Source organism: Manduca sexta, chromosome 27, assembly GCF_014839805.1.
Source record: "Manduca sexta isolate Smith_Timp_Sample1 chromosome 27, JHU_Msex_v1.0, whole genome shotgun sequence".
Lineage (NCBI taxonomy): Eukaryota > Metazoa > Arthropoda > Insecta > Lepidoptera > Sphingidae > Manduca > Manduca sexta.
The window spans coordinates 7403945-7422008 of NC_051141.1; the positions used below are offsets into that span (position 1 = coordinate 7403945).

The 18064-nt window shown below is 36.1% G+C and overlaps 1 protein-coding gene across 1 annotated transcript in view; it reads left to right on the plus strand.

Annotated features, from left to right (window-relative positions):
- Positions 1-12306, plus strand: part of LOC119190883 (uncharacterized PE-PGRS family protein PE_PGRS46-like) — an 18033-nt gene extending 5727 nt beyond the window's left edge. The window contains exon 4 of the mRNA XM_037444131.1: positions 12100-12306. Coding sequence (XP_037300028.1) covers positions 12100-12306 — 207 coding nt within the window. The remainder of the gene's footprint in view (positions 1-12099) is intronic.
- Positions 12307-18064: the final 5758 nt, after the last annotated feature.

Consider the following 18064-nt stretch of genomic DNA (forward strand, 5'->3'; position numbering starts at 1 on the left):
TCACAAGATTGTCGTATCATTTTTTATAACACTGAGTTCTGATTCTAGTATTTTGAAAAACATTGTAGTCAGCAAGTATGGGTAATTTATGCAAATTCTTTTATAACAAAATCGATCCATCGATACTCTACACCATGAGACCATCGACCATTAGAATTATTGTGCTTTTAAGGTCAAAAAGCTTTTCATACGTTACTTAGTATATGTCCTTCCAATACGTTTTTAAACAATAAAACTTGAATTCTAGGTAGATTAATCTACAAAAATCAATAGAAATGTATTAAGTGATTAAAAGAACAAAATACTTATGAGTACCTATGTTACAAATTTACAACCTAATTAACCCAGAAAACCTAGCAACCAGTAAACGGATTTACTTAGTGAAATTCATATGGGGCATTGGATCAGGAGAGACTTTTACACAGATGAAGCCGCGAACATCGAGTTAAATTCTATGTGTCTCATAATGTAATATAATAACGATGTAAGTAGTTATAATGGGTATAAATTGCCTAACTCACAACTGGATTAATTTTACATGCTAATTGCTCTGCAGCAGAAAATACGATTAAGGCTTTCAAGCGTTGGCACCACGGACTATATGACACGTGTAATAAAAAAGTCTAAAGGGTTTAAATCTGAAGAACGTGCCGGCCAATTAAACGGACCCAAACGTTCATTCCATCTACTTGGGTACCTACGCAGTGTTTATTTACTCCCTCTCACTGGTCGTTGTAGCCACATCGACAAGCCGTTTATCGAAACGTACCATGCAAACATTCGGCTAAAAAGTTTAGATTTAATTATAATTGTTTTTATAAACTAATAGTGGAGTGCCTGGAGCATTCAAAACCGTAAAAGCTCGGATTGGAGTTATAGTGAATGAATTAATATGATCGATGTGGGATATTGTTTTTTAAACTATAAATTGCAATGTTTACCCAAAATTTCTTTGTGCACTCCATTTTTTCATTGTTAAAAAAAAATATTATAAAAAATTGATGTTTGACCAAATGTTTTCACTTTAAACAGTATTTTCTTTATTTATATGTTAAATCTTACCTGAGTAGACATATAGGATCATTTTTCAAAGATACCTGTGTATAAAAATAGCAGTAGGGATCTCGAACAGTTAGAAAAACATGGAGGGGAGAGCGGAGCGAAAGCTGCTATGTACAATGGAATTTCTCGGCCAGTTTAATTATAAATGAAACATACTCTATTGTGTACATTTAAAAAAATAAGGTAATTAATTACGACTAATGAAAAGAAAAAAATAGTACAAAATCTGTTTATTTAAATATATTACATTGTTGTCTACATCAAATATTTTCTTCTACTTCATCTATCTGTATAATAGGTGAAGTATTGGAACAACTATTTCCGCTGCACTGTAAACATGCTACACTGCAGTATAAACCACTTTTTCTGCATCCACACGCAGCTCCACATCCCTTTTGTAATTACAAAATAACATTTGCAATAAATTATCCGGAGCAGGTAATTGATTCATTGTTATTGGGATGTACATGTTATTGGAATACTTCCATCCCCAATTTTCAAAAATATCAATGAAGACCCCAATTATATATTGCAAGCAGGTGTAGCATGTTTTTTGAGTTTATGGCGCTCCGTCTAAAACTCATGATTTAAATACATTAAGGTTTAATTCTTTCATAAAAGCAACATCCAAAAATAGAGTGTTATTTTGTCATCACAACAACTGATGCAGCGTTTGAGCACCTTAAGAGAGTGTACCTACAAATTCAGATATGGCTATTAAATGACGTAGTTATTGAAAATTGGGGATGGAATTATTCAATAACATGTACATCCCAATAACAATGAATCAATTACCCGCGCCGGATAATTTATTGCAAATGTTTTTTTGTAATTACAAAAAGGGATGTGGAGCTGCGTGTGGATGCAGAAAAAGTGGTTTATACTGCAGTGTAGCATGTTTACAGTGCAGCGGAAATAGTTGTTCCAATACTTCACCTATTATACAGATAGATGAAGTAGAAGAAAATATTTCATGTAGACAACAATGTAATATATTTAAATAAACAGATTTTGTACTATTTTTTTTTTCTTTTCATTAGTCGTAATTAATTACCTTATTTTTTTAAATGTACACAATAGAGTACGTTTCATTTATAATTAAAATGGCCTAGAAATTCCATTCCTTCTCCCCACGTTTACCTGTTCGAGATCCCTACTGCTATTTTTATACACAGGTAGGCCTATAAATATAAAAAAAATACTGTTTAAAGTGAAAATATTTGGTCAAACATTAATTTTTATAATATTTTTTTTGAACAAAAAAAATTTTGGGTAAACATTGCAATTTATAGTTTAAAAAACAATATCCCACATCGATCATATTAATTCATTAACTATAACTCTAATCCGAGGTGAAAACCTCCAGGCGCTCCACTATAAGCAGAAGAGCACTGCGTCACAGTGCTTCGTCGACTGAGATTTTATCTGAGTAGCTGAATGGATCCAAGCATTTCAACATTTATGAAGTACTTTCCTCTAACTCCTTACGAACATCATTCGAAGTCGTCGTTAATTTACATACTTACTTATTTAATAGTTCGTCGCCTTATTCCCATGGCAACCAGGACGCCAAAATGGCAATGCGACGACGAAAATTGACGGTATGCTATTTCGATTCCAGCAGTTCGCTAATGAACTTAACCGTTCACTCCTTGAGATTAGAGCAGATGTAAAGCCTCGGTAGCAGGTCGTCGCCGGCGTCCGCCTTAATTAAGTTAGTAGGTAAGTGAATACTTACATAACCGCCATTTTCAATAAACGATCCCAAACGCTTTTTTCGATCTATCTCAAAAATGGAACAATCTATACAAAGCAGGGCCTTTATTCTGTATGATAGTGTAACTGCGTAACGCGGCCGTGTCATGTTATCTTCGAGAAATGTGTGTGGAATGGTATTCTGTAAGCCAAATTTCTATAGTCCTTAACATGATGCGTTGTGTTACGTGCTTGTTACACACTGTTAAAATAACATGCGGGATAGAGAATAAGGCCCCTGTTTTTGTACATGTTTACAAATAAGTACAATTCGGCTAAGTACGTTCGTACGGTTTTTCAATGAGTTGAAAGGACTATCGAAATAGATTTTTCTCACAAAATATTTCAGTGGACCTGACATTTATACATATATCAAACTGGTTACAATCAAAGCTACTTTATGTGATAAGTAATTTTATATTATAACTCTCTCCGTGTAAACTTTATTGTAGGTGATGATACTACCGAGTACACTTCAAATAAAAAATATAAGTACTTACACCATTTAGTAAGTATATTTAATAACATAGCCAAGTTAATGATTTATTATGATATTACCCAAATAATTCTAGTACTTATAATAAATATTCGAAAATTCTACCAACAACTAACCTAATTAAGTAACTACTTGCTACTTATTGGTCTATTCTATCAATATAGGTACTTACCTAGTACCTACTCATTTCAATAAACCATTGCCTAGATCATAGGTTTAACAATTCTCTCGGTATTACTGCTGAAACGGTGCCGTTGACAATCAGGCAGAGCAAAACAAAAATAATTGTACAATTTAGCAATTGATACAATTGTCCAACAATGTAAGTATCTACTTGTACAGAACAACTACGGGGATCGCTGCCAGCGAACATGCTTAGTTGACGGACATCAGCGCAGTGAGTTGACGCATTCATATGGTTTAAACCATAGTTTGTGGTAAGTACTTCTAAGTACTTGTACAGTCTTACCTCTTATCCGATCTTATATGAATGCGCCATAAGTACCTAATAACCATTTTTTTTATTAAAGACTAGCTTTTGCTCGCGGCTCCGCCCGCGTTATAAAGTTATTCAGGCTAAAGTTTTCCGTTATAAAAATAGTAGTTTCCCGGGAGCCTATGTTCTTCCCAGGGTCTCAAACTGTCTCCATACCAAATTTCATCTTAATACGTTAGATAGTTTTTGAGTTTAACACGTTAAGGCAGACAGATGCAGCGGGGACTTTGTTATATTATTTAGAACTTTTAAGTGAAACAATCCCGTCATACATCATTGTTGCATAACTTTAACCGTTTACGCAGCGCAGGCAACGGAAGCTCTCAAAACTCATAATTTTCCCCGTTTTTGCAACATGTTTCATTACTGCTCCGCTCCTATTGGTCATAGCATGATGATATATAGCCTATAGCACTCCAGGAACAAAGGGCTATCCAACACAAAAAAAATTTTTTTCAGTTCAAACCGGTAGTTCCTGAGATTAGCCATTACTGCTCCGCTCCTATTGGTCATAGCGTGATGATATATAGCTTATAGCGGTCCACAAATAAAGGGCTATCCAACACAAAACGAATTTTTCAGTTGAAACCGGTAGTTCCTGAGATTAGCCATTACTGCTCCGCTCCTATTGGTCATAGCGTTAAGATATATAACTATGAGCACTCCACAAACAAAGGACTATTCAACACAAAAATATTTTTTCAGTTCGAATCGGTAGTTCCTGAGATTAGCCATTACTGCTCCGCTCCTATTGAATATAGCGTGATAATATATAGCCTATAGCTCTCCACGAACAAAGGGCTATCCAACGCAAAAATAATTTTTCAGTTTGGACCGGTAGTTCCTGAGATTAGCCATTACTGCTCCGCTCCTATTGGTCATAGCGTGATGACATATAGCCTATAGCACTCCACAAATAAAGGGCTATCCAACACAAAACGAATTTTTCAGTTGAAACCGGTAGTTCCTGAGATTAGCCATTACTGCTCAGCTCCTATTGGGTATAGCGTGATGATATATAGCCTATAGCACTCCATGAATAAAGGGCTATCCAACGCAAAAAGAATTTTTCAGTTTGGACCGGTAGTTCCTGAGATTAGCCATTACTGCCCCGCTCCTATTGGGTATAGCGTGATGATATATAGCCTATAGCACTCCACGAACAAAGGGCTATCCAACGCAAAAAGAATTTTTCAGTTTGGACCGGTAGTTCCTGAGATTAGCCATTACTGCCCCGCTCCTATTGGGTATAGCGTGATGATATATAGCCTATAGCACTCCACGAACAAAGGGCTATCCAACGCAAAAAGAATTTTTCAGTTTGGACCGGTAGTTCCTGAGATTAGCGCGTTCAAACAAACAAACAAACAAACAAACAAACAAACAAACAAACAAACAAACAAACAAACAAACAAACAAACAAACAAACAAACAAACTCTTCAGCTTTATATAATAGTATAGATTAACTACCAAGTTTATGAAGCTGAATTTCTACTCGATATATTATGCTTGCGAACTAGTCAGTTAAGTAATACGTTAATTATAGTACAGGATCCCTGGTACACTTGTTTTATTTGGACGACAAATATATTAACCTATCATGTGTTACCTTTGTCCTACAGTTAATAATGAAAAAAATTCTTGCGATATTGACAACTTTTGAGCGTAGGACCAAGATGACATACCACGCAATTTGTAGGACAATGTGAGTGGTAAGCTATGCAAATGTTAGCTAACCAATAAAAAAAATAGCTGGTTAGTAATTATTTTTCATGACCTTGTTTATGATACATGTTGGAGAGGGAGGACTCCCTAACAAAACCTTATATTTTGTAGGACAAACATTTTTTCACGTTATTTAGATAATTATCTCGATAATTAACAAAGAAAAATTCGGTTAGTAATAAATTTTTATAATTCATCAAATCAACATATTTTATCCTTGCTACCCCTATTAAGCTACCATTTACCAACATTACTGTAAGGAAAAAACTTGTGCGCTTAGTCAAAAGGAAGCTACTCAAGAAAATTCTGCTTGATATAAATAAACGATGAAAAGTGTACCAGGGATCCTGTACTATTAGCTAATGTTTACTCGTAGTCGACATTTTTTTGGGGGTTTTATACCCAAATCGCAACAGCAGCCTCATTATCTGGCCCCATATTTTGAACCAAGTTAACACATTAACTTTTTTTGGTGTCTTTTAGTCATTTTAGAGATAGCATGTACGTACGTATAAAAAAAACATAATGTAATGTTTTCCTTCACCGTTAAAGCGAACGATAAATTCACAAAGAATACACACATGATTTTTTTAGAAAAGTCAGAGGTGTGTGCCCTTGGGATTTGAACCTGCGGACATTCGTCTTGGCAGACCGTTCCACACCCAACTAGGCTATCGCCGCTTTTTTAAAATTATTTCTATACTTGGGCTATATTATCACCTCGCGAAAAGATCTAAAGATCTAGTTTCTATTGCTAAATAGGGACACGAGTAAAATATTTGCGAGTAATATATTTACGAGTTTTTTATATGAAAAAGAGCTTTTTTATATTTTAGCCGTTTGGGTATTATTATATAATTACTTAATATATATAATATTTAATTAAGAAACTACTTAGATAGCTAAACGCTTAGTCATCGGCAGTTCAAATTAAATAAGTATACTTACTTAATATTAATATTTAGTACAGTACCGATATTAACTTGCAAAAGTTCGTTAGCGCCAAGCGAGTTCACACCTTCCTAACGATTGCATATTTTATCTGTGGTCGTTACTTCGCCATACTCCTAGTGTCAACGAACCCACAGAGGAAATGAATGTCTAGACCAGCATTTTCAATTAATTTGAAGATCGGTCATAGTACGCGATCCGCCCGTTCCGGAAGAGACCACTATCGTATGAAGTGGTAAGTAACACGGGATTACCCGACGAAAAGAAGCCCTTTTAAATTATACTAGTTTTATGTGGGAATCTAACGATGAGTAATAATTGAACGATGATATTTTTATTTACACTGTTCTAGTAAGTAAGTACCTCTTCATGTAACTAAGATAATACATAAGTACTTATTTTACTCTTAATGTCAAAACTATACAGATATTGGTGACTAGTACTTAAATGAATAAATCTAAATGGTCGCAGTTAGATTAGTTCTAGTATATTATCTACAAACATACCTACTTTAAACAGGTAGAGTTCTTGGCATTGACAAACAAAAAATCTTAATGCACAATAATTTCATATATTTACACCCGCGATGGATGCTCCTATACCTACATCAGGAGAAGTACTTAAATTAATACGTAAGATACCTAATAAGTGATCTTATATCTAAGTATATTAGTTCCCGATCCCCGAACCTTCATAGATAAAGAATGCCCAAAGCTGGCATACGTTTTAGAGACATTAAGTTAAGTATTTACCACTGACGTATATTCTACCGATAGACATGAATATGAATATGACATACGTCCATAGTAACCAATATGTTTAAAATCTGGAATTAAAATTAAAGTTCGCTGCAACGCTTAATCATGAATCGTCGTCTAACCAAACTTTAAAAGCATGCAGTGCTAAATCGCTTTAAATAGAGTATAGGTAAATTGGCGACTAATAGTTTTTATTCAGATCCAGAGTTACACTTAGACTCGAGCTCTAAAATTATGAGCACCGCTCCGTACACTTGTTGTGTACACGCTGTCTATGTTAAATCCATACTAAAGTCAGATGTACATTTCAGTCGAACACAGTGAGGGTTCGGAAAATCAAATCTAGTACCGAGTAAGTACATATTACATACTTTTATGAATGGTAATTACTATCATTTAAGTACATATTGGCTAAAATTGCGGTTTCAAATTGTCAATTTAAATTTTCACGCGAAAACGAATCACATGCTCAGTTAAGTGACGCCATACATATGCATTCGCCACTGGCATTCATAGATGCAAAAGCAATTTTTATTTATGGTACTTACCATGTATAGGTGTCTACGACGTGTTTCGATGATTTCAGAGGAGGCTCGAAACTTCGTTTTCAACTCGAGGCTTCGTTCTAATAATGCTTCTAAAATTGGTATGGTAAGGTTCGCAAAAGCAATTAGAAGTCCCGATCAATGAAGAGAAAAATCGATCTTGTTGGTTTGATTTCACACAGTAAAACCTGTTCTTGGTCGTAGCATCAGCTGCTCTATATAAGGCTGCGCATAAAAAGGCGTAGCTCCCTATGTAGCCTAAACTTAAAAAAAAAAACATATCTTCGTGGTATTTTTGCGTTATACGATCTTACCCTTTATCTGATCTCATCCGAATGCACCTTATTTAGGATGAGGCAAAAAGAAACGGCATCCCCGCCTATATTGCTTAAACTATCCGATCCATATACGATATTAGGCGAGGGCACTTTAGCTCATAAATCCATTAAAATCAGAAAAAAAGTAAGTCAATAGGGATAGTTCAGATTTAAAAAAGTATTTTGTTTCTTGGCACTGTAAACACTTATTACTTGTCGGATTCACTCATGCAAACTAATGGGTTGTAGGAAACAAGATGGCACACATTTTAGGAAGTCTCTACGGATAACAAAAGTTACAACACAATAGCAAATTATTAGATTTATACGTCGTTACACCGCCTACGATCTTACCCTTTGCTTTACCTTAATAATTCCGATAATGATTGTAACTAGAGGACGCATGCTGCTCCGCAGGATTGTTTGTAAGTACTTTGTTACTTAATTAAGTATTTCAAAAGAGTGAGTACGTATAAAGTTGAAGTTGAACTTATCTTGAAAGTAAAGTTAACGCATATTGCAAATCAAGTTGCATTTTTACGCCTAGTTTTCCTCCAACTCAATCAATTTAAGTGGACAAAGCTTAAAGAAAAAGCTCGTTCCACAGTGAGTGTTCAAAACGTTCCGCGTATCACAATCAAATCTAAGATATTATAGAGAAAGAAAGCTATGAAAACGTACTAAGAAATATACATGAAGAAATCGCATTTGAGTATAACTTGAGAAGGGTGAAAGTTGGGAAATTACCATGTGTTTAGGAGTATAGATTACCGTGTGACTTTTATATTTGATCGGTTAATATACATTAAATTAACACTCATGTGACGATTAGCAAATAATACTTATTCTAATATGAAACAGGTCCTGGAAATTCAAGTTATTTTATAAGAATACTTAGAATTTAAAATATAATCTTATCAATGAATACAACTGATACCGTGGCCTTGGGCAATTAAAAATTAACTTAAACAATAAAATTGATAAGTAAAAAAAGATGTTAGTGATTTAGATTTTCATAAAATTGAAAACTATTACGTAGCTATGAAATATTTAAAAATAAAAACTTTTTTTATTTGTGTGTGTGCACTATGCAAGCATACAGTTGCATGTAAGTAATTCTCCTTTATGCAATGTCAATATCTAATATTACTTCGTAGGAAGGCGCGGCGACGCAAACTAGATGCATGTGCAATATTATAGGGGCGAGGGGTGTGGCCGACGTGCCATTGGCCCGCGCGCCATTTCTCCACCGACAAGGGTTGCAACCGCTGTAGATAACCTGACGATCATCGGGTTCACGCTCTTAGTTCCACCTATGTATAATTAAGGTTGTCCAATCATCATTCTACCTATTACTCGCACGACGATACCACATACTTCCTGCTTCGTAAACATCAATAAAATAAACAAAAAACTAGGTACTTATCATTAATATGAGTGTGACAATTAAAATGCACCCCTCCTACTCCCCCTTCTTAAGTATAATATAGTTAGGCGTGTGTATAAAAAATGCTGATGAACCGTTTCCTTGACGAGGCTTCCCGCGCAACCCTCCATCAACAAAATACAATAATAGACCATTGTTAACATTTACCTGGCGAATGTATTACCTGCTTGCATACGCCGAAACAAGATTGTTTTGGGGACGGAAAGATTCTATTATTACTTAGAATACACGACTGGCATACAGTCGCGAATACACACAGCTGTCTATAATAGAAAATACGAATACATTCGGCGAAGTGTTTATTTTTATTGTAGGTACATAAGGGTAGCTCCAAAGGTTATTAAATTCAAAGGCAGAGAATTATTATCTATGAATACAATGCGCAGTATTCATGTAAGTATATTTCGCAGTGGAGTATTCATCGGGAAACAATGAAAATTAATTTGATTGTAACTTTGTCGGTTACTGTCGTTGCTGTGGATCGACAATTAATATATTTATCAACCATACATATTGAGGACAAGTAATTTTAACGAAGTCATAATTTTAGGATACATATCCTAATGATAGCTGCCTGCCTGATATATCCAAATATATCAGCTGCTTAGCTATTATTAGCAACAATCCAGCGCGCTCTCCCGCCCCTGCTCACTCCAAAGTAATGCCATGCCAGCCGTAATTACGCCATACTATCCAAAGGTTGGTAACCATACTTTCTTTACCGACCTTTTGTATTGAGAATATTTCTTATAGCAATCTCCCCTTTAAGCAACCCTGTTTATTATGAGGGAAAGGAAGGGAAGCGTCACAATTTTGTTCCCCTAGGTATCCTGTAAATTTATGAGATTCTTGTTTTTCGGTTTATTGGAAGTCACTCACTGGATTCATTAAGTACTTAATAACTAAATAATATGATTATTAAAAATATATATTAAGTAAGTATATAAAATTCATAAATATCGTTTCTGTGTTACGGGACGATATATCGAAAGGGAGAATTATTTTTTATTCGAGCGCCGCACCACGCGGAAGCTGTATTACTAATCTAATAAAACAATAATATAACCGTATGAATTATTAAATTGTCTTACTGTTAACAGTGGAAGACCCATATAATATTATTTGTATAAAAAAAAGATGCATAACTCCGTAGCTAGCATAGTTCATTTGCCACGACGCGACAGCGCCCTATAGTGTGGTTTAGATGATGATACTGCAGCTGTCATGATGTTTTCAGCCTTCTATTGTTTATTCGATTTGGATACGTTGGAGGTCGAGGTTGGTGCGCAATTCAGGGTCGAGACAGCTGGTGTAGCCCGCTCCCCGATCGACACAATGGGTACTGTTGTAATGTATATTACGGACAAGAGGGGTTGTCTGCTTAAACTGACGGGTGCACAGCTGCCACCGCCTTATTAGAACAGCGTTAGATACATCAGTTTAGAGCGAACGCATTACTCGATCTTTGTAAAATGTAATGATCTATTTTCATTAAGTACACCGATAAAATTTAACTCTTGGGTCGGTTGGGTCGATGATGAGCTTGAACTAAACATAAATTTTTCATCGTACTAATTGCATGCTTTATTAGTTGCAAACGTTTCTTAAGATTTCATAAGTAAATCGCTGAATGAGTTTAAGTAATGGCGCACACAGATTGACAAAATTCTGGATACAAGCACAAGTACTTTAAATCACGGTCAAGAATATATCAATGTACTTTTACTCCGGGAATGAATATTAAAGCAGATGAACATGCAAACATTAAAGTGAAAAATAAACTACCTATTCTAATCCAACTATTTTTATTACGAAGCTATTTGTAAGTAAGCCGAGCATGTGCTTTTGTTTCTATGTAAAATTATTCTAATGGTCGAATGTTTTTATAATAACCTTGAAAATCTCATAGAATAATATTATGTAGGTTTCAAAATTATTAGCTGAGAATCTACGATTCTGTCAATCAATCGTTTAGAATACTTAGTGTAAATTCAAGAGGCGCAACTTGTCCCCACGTCCAAAGCGTTCGTTGCACTAGTGTATGATTGTTAGATACGCACAGTGTACACTTATACCATTAGTTAGTTAACAATCTAGCATAAATTCGATGCATTCAGTGAAGATTTGTTTCCTTTTAAATGTTTTAAAAAGTCACCCTTGTTTAGTACATACATAAGTGTATGAATGGATTCAACACACAATAAAGACAAGATTGGAGACCATAAAAAAACCTTATGCAAATTGCAAGTACCAGAACCATCGATGGAATATGGTACATAGCATCGATATATATGTACTACGTACTAGATTCGGCGTTCGAACATTCACTGTGTTGAACTGATATCCATTCAAACTGACTTTAGTATGGTCAATATTTACAGCTTATGGTTGTGTTGTGTTGTGGTTGTGTTGACTCGAGTCTAAGTGTAAACTTCGATTTGAATAGAAAATATTAATCAAATAAGTAGAATTATTTGTTGTTCAAGTGAATAAATAGGTCATCCACAGTGACTTTTTTTTTGGAGATCTGTCGTGGTTTTCTCCAGGGGTACCCTGCTAACGGTATACAAGCGATCCCCGGCTTAGCAACCACGGCCGTCCCTGTGAGGATTTGGTGGGCCCTACCTTTATCGCCGAGGGTACCAGCGGACGGTACGCTTGCGACCCACGGCTATCCGGTCACAGGGTACGGGAGGAAGAAGGGAGGGAACCGAGGAAAGGAAAAGAAAAGGAAGGAGAAGGAGCTTTCTTAGGATGGTTGGAAGGGAGAAGGAGGGGAAATGTTCGCGAACCCTTATAGTCTTCAATGTGTATTTAGCAACCATGAGGTATACACACTGAACTGTGTGTCTAGGGTCGCGGCAAATGTACCCCCTGCATGTGCGTGCATTTGGTGTGGAGACCAAGTGCACAAGAATTGCCTCGGGGGGGCACGGTGTTAATATGGACGTTCGTGACTATAGAATATACATATGACCAGAATTAAAAAAGTTTTTAATATCAAATGTTTGCCTCAAATTTTGCTCATTGAACCTCCTGAATGTATGTGATCCACTTTATTACGAAAACGCTTTTGATGTCACATCTTTGTTCCACAGAATAAAATCGAGTCCATGGCCATACAAAGTTGTCGTACCTGGGCAGACTCCCTGAATGCTCGATGCGCCGCTCTAATGCGCAAGCCGCAGCATTTTGTGGCACTGCCAATCATTAGGAACTACCGCACAGTCACTCACGAGGCGACGTGTGTCTTGGCCGGTAGTCTACCATTGTAACTGGATGCTAAATACCTTTCGTCAGTATTCTTCTGGCGTGAGGAGGCATCCAGTCTCGGACGGAGACTGTGCGCGAGAGAAGTCACGGCTCAATTGGCCTCGATCCGTAGCGCCGCCGTGGAGGAGTGGCATACCAGGCTGAAGAGGTGGGTTTGAGGACCGTCGCAGCAGTGCGACCTGTCTTAACTGGCTTGACAGGCGTCACAGTGCGCCAACATTCCGTTTGACACAGGTGCTGACGGGCTACGGGTGTTTCGGTTCGTTTCTGTGTTGAATCGGATAAGAGGAGTCCGACGTGTACCACCATTGCGGCAACGGCAAAGAAGACACGGTTCAACACACCCCCGAGGAGGGCTCAGTCTGGGATCTACAACGCACCACTCCAAGACCAGTCGTCGAAGGAGACCTCTCGCTGCCGGTTGTGGTTTCCGCCATGGTCACCGGCTGGAGGTCGTGGCGAGCGATGGTCTCCTTTTACGGGTGCGTTATCTCGCGGACGGAGAATGCTGAGCGGGATCGTGAGCAGAACGATCCCGCCCGCAGCCAGAGACGAAGGAGGCGCCTCATGCCTTGTGGCTCGGGGTATCTGGAAAATTCCACCACGGCATCCCCTGCCTGTCGTAAAAGGCGAATAATTGAGGCTTAGCGAGTCGCAAGGATAGGAGCGGGCGGCCGCTCGCTCGACTACAGAGGTGAACGACATTGCGGGTAGTGAGTCTCCCGATGTAGTAAATGCCAAAGGCGTCTTTTAGTGTTTGAGAGCATCTAAGTCCCCCTCAATTAGAGAGGTGCTGCAATGTATTATTGCGTAGGGACGTTTGCGGGGGTCGTCCCATATGCGCTGAAGAAGGCCACCGCGGGTTTTGTTTGGTATGCCGATATGGGGTATACTTACAGGGGTTAGTAACTCGCTCAAGTGCGCGTTCGGATGATACTAAACTCACGAGCGTCGACATTGGACCGTAAGACCGGTGAAACGAACATAGCCGTTCCATTCACCCCCTAAGTGATGTTATCGATAACGTGTTTTTTCGCGAAAAGGTATCCCGATAGCGCAATGAATTACTTAGGGTGCGTTGAGTTAAAATCGGACACTTTTTAGTGTGTTAAACAGAGGGCGCGATTTTATATTTTCAAAAATTCTGTAGAGCATTCAATCTTACCCCTCACGAGTGTAGATATTTTAGCAATATTTGAAAAAAAGTATCAGTTATTCACCTGAATCAAAAAATTGCATATTTACTGAATTTACATTGACACGTCTTCGTGTATTTTGACAAACAATTGCCATTAATTTCCTAATTTACAAGTACAAGATCGAATGATTTTAATCCGTTCTTGACTACGATGTATAATTGTATGCGTAAAGATCATATCGCAGCGTATAGACGTGTTTCAGCAAATTTAAATAAACAAATCAACATTTTTTGGCTAGAAAATTTACTGAAAACAGGAAATACTCACTTAAAACTAGGGATATTCTTTCACGGTATAAGTTTTAAGTTTAGTTTTTCAATCAATGAAATATTTTATGAGAAAATAAAATCTTTTCGAAGCTACCCTCAAATCATAAATAAACGGTCCGAATTTAGCCGAATGCATCTTATTTTTTCGTTTGTCATATCTACGTAAATACTGAAGTACTTAATTGTTTTCCTTATAAATCATAGACTTTAACTCTTGTCTTTTGAAGTAATAAAGATAAGCACTTGGCGTCACCGGATTGAACAACACATTCCATTGATATTTTACAGTTAAGTAACTCTAATAAATATTTACTTACTTAACCCATTTTCCCAGTTTTTTCAAGTCCTTAGAATATTATACTCATGTAAATCTGGTCTAAACTCGAGACGATGTAGTCCAGTCAAATTAACATTTAAGTTAGGAAAAATTCGCATAGAGCTGAAAATTGGTATAGACGTTAAATACTTATGTCCAATAAAATGTCAAGGTCAAAGGTAAAACCGGATTTTCACATTTTTCTCTGAACCAGAGGTATTATCGTAAAAATAGGTCAGACAAAAGTTATAGATCATACACTTCTCTACAACAAATTGACGGTCCCTGCATAAAATGCACTATAAGTACGTGCAATATACAATACATCGCATGTTTAGTGTTATATTACCATGGCGATAAGCACTTCGATCCTTATTGTCTTAAATAAATGCAGTTCATTCTAATAAGGACCGTTTAAATATCGACAGTCCCTATGTAGTATTGAATCTGCAAAATGCAATTTTGCAGATTCAATAAGGTGCGTTGGGGTTAAATCGGACGCTTTTTCGACGTGTTAAACAGTGTTCTCGATTTATTTTTTACAACGATTCTGTAGAGGTTATTATAATGAATCATTGACATGCCTACATGTTATTGAATATACTAAGTGGTATATATTTTTTCAATTCATTATATATAACAGTTAATGTTTTATAAGGCTTTAAAAGTACCATACTTTTAGAAATGTGTGAGAAAGATAGGACCTTCACAGGTATAGTTCGGACTACTATCTAAAACCGTGTATGTGTAACATAAAAAAAATTAATAAATATCTTCAGATATTTTTAGAAGCGAACTTTGTTTTTTTAATAGTTTTAGGCATACGATCTTACCTCATATGAGTGATACTGCAGATATTTTTAAAAATATTCGAAGAAATAGTACATACACGTGTAAATAAATAACAAATACACAAAATCGACCATACACCTGAACTAAAAAAAAATACATAATTCATGAGTTCAGACGTCTTCGTGTATAAATTTTGACAAAAATTTGCAATATTTTACAAGTGCTAGATCCTTCTATTTTATCCGTTCTTTAATGACAAATAATTTTATGTGTAAAGATCGGATCTCAGGCAATATAAGGCGCGTTGGGGTAAGATCGTAGGAGGTATAACATCGTATAAATCAAATAACTCGTAATTTTGTTATAATTTTTGTTTTCGGACAACACTACCTGCGACCCCATCTTGTACCCTACGTTCCACTAGTTCACATGAGTGAATCCGTCAAGTAAATAATGTGTACGGTGCTAACAAACAGAATATCGGTGTTTTGTCGTTCCCTGGCAGATCCGGATTTACTATTTCTATTTATACGTGGCGTATCTACAGTGATCGTATGCCTAGAACTATTAAAAAAACAAAGTTCGCTTCTAAAAATATCTTACGAAATTTTTAATTTTTTTTGAATGTTTATAAATAACTATCTAGATCAGAATATACTCTTTTTATGGATTTTCGAATCCCTTTAACATAGACGGTTTTAGAGAGTAGTCCGAACTATACCTGTGAAGATCCTATCTTTCTCACACATTTCTAAAAGTACTTACGGTACATTTTTAAAGCTTTATAAAACATAAAGTGTTATATTTAAGAAATTGAAAAAATATATACCATTTAGTATATTTAATAACATATAGCTAAGTTAATAATTCATTATGATAACTTCTACAAAATTCTTGTAAAAAAATTATTCGAGAACACTGTTTAACTAACACTTTGAAAAAGCGTCCGATTTAACCCCAACGCACCTTACATTGCCATGCGGATGATAAGTACTTACGGGACGAACGCGTTTTACTTGACAGCAGAATATTCTTATACTATCTCAACTAGTTTCTGAAGTTGAGTCTACTTAGGGGTGGGTCTCCGAATCGGGTAGTCAGATCCTGGTTAAGTTTAACCCTCTTAAGACACAAGTATGCGCGTGCACTGCGAAAAAAGAGAACCTTTTGTTATGGCTCCACAGATTTGAGAAGTTCCCCTTCAAATTTTCCGAGATTATTAAGATCGTAGGCGTCAGGAATATCGAGCGGCATCCAGTTTGAGAGTTACGGGGAAAGTAAGACAAAATTATCCTCAAAGAAGCTAGGTATCCTCGAAAGAGGTAAGCGGTAAGGTGCATTAGGGTTAAATCGGACGCTTTTTCGACGTGTTAAACAGTGTTCTCGAATTATTTTTTTACAAGAATTCTATAGAAGTTATCATAATAAATCATTAACATGGAAATATTTTATTAAATATACTAAACGGTATATATTTTTTCAATTCCTTATTAATTAATTTCGGACGGTTTTTCGGTGTGTTGCGAGGAGTCTCGAAAATATTTTTTTTCTCATAAAATATTTGAGCGGTACCGGCATTTTATACATGAAACTGGTTATTATTAATGCTACTTTATGTGATAATTTAATCATCTTCTAATTCTCTCTGTTAGCTTAAAAATAGATGATAATATCAGTACCTATAGAAATTTAAAACCCGTAGAAAAGATCGGACCTCCGCAGGGTAAGTTCGGACTTCGTTCTAATAACGCTTCTAATGCTAGTATGATAAGGTCCACAAAATCAAGTAGAAGTCTCAAAAATGTTAAGAAGAGCGAAAACCACCTTTTTTGTTTCAATGCACATAGCGCACCCGTTCTTGGTTAGGATCAACTGTGGTATATAGGGTGGGGCAAAAAGAGACAGCGTAGCCGCCAACATAGCTTAAACTAATAAATAACCATAGACTCGTGGTATTTTTTCGTTATACGATCTTACCCCGTATCCGATCTTACTCGAACCCACCTTAATAAATTTTTATAAGCGAACTTTGTTTTTTTAACAGTTCTAGTTATACTATCTTACCTCATATAAGTGACACTGTAGATATTTAAAAAATATTCGAAGAAATAGTACGTACACGTGTAAATAAATAACAAATAAACAAATCGACCATTCACCTGAACTAAAAAATTACATAATAATAATTTCTTCGTGTATAAATTTTTAAAAACTTGCAATACTTATTTTACAAGGGCTAGATCGAACGATTTTAATCCGTACTTTAATGACAAATAATTGTATGTGTAAAGGTCGGATCTCAGGGAATATACGTGTTTCGTCAAATTTGAATAAAAAAGTCACATGATTTATTTGCTTTATGATACTATAACGCTACAAAATTAATTGAAAACAGTAAATACTCAATTAAAATTAGGCAAATTCTTGCATGGGGTTAATCCGGGTTTGCCAGGGAACGACGAAATACCGATATTCTGTTTGCTAGCACCGTAAACTTTATTTACTTGAAGAAATCACTTATGTGAACTAGTAGTGTTGTCCGAAAACAAAAATTATAACACAATTACGAGTTATTTGATTTACTTATAAGTAAGTACGATGTTATACGTCTAACGATCTTACCCCAACGCGCCTTATTTCATGCCAGAGCAAAGACTATAGC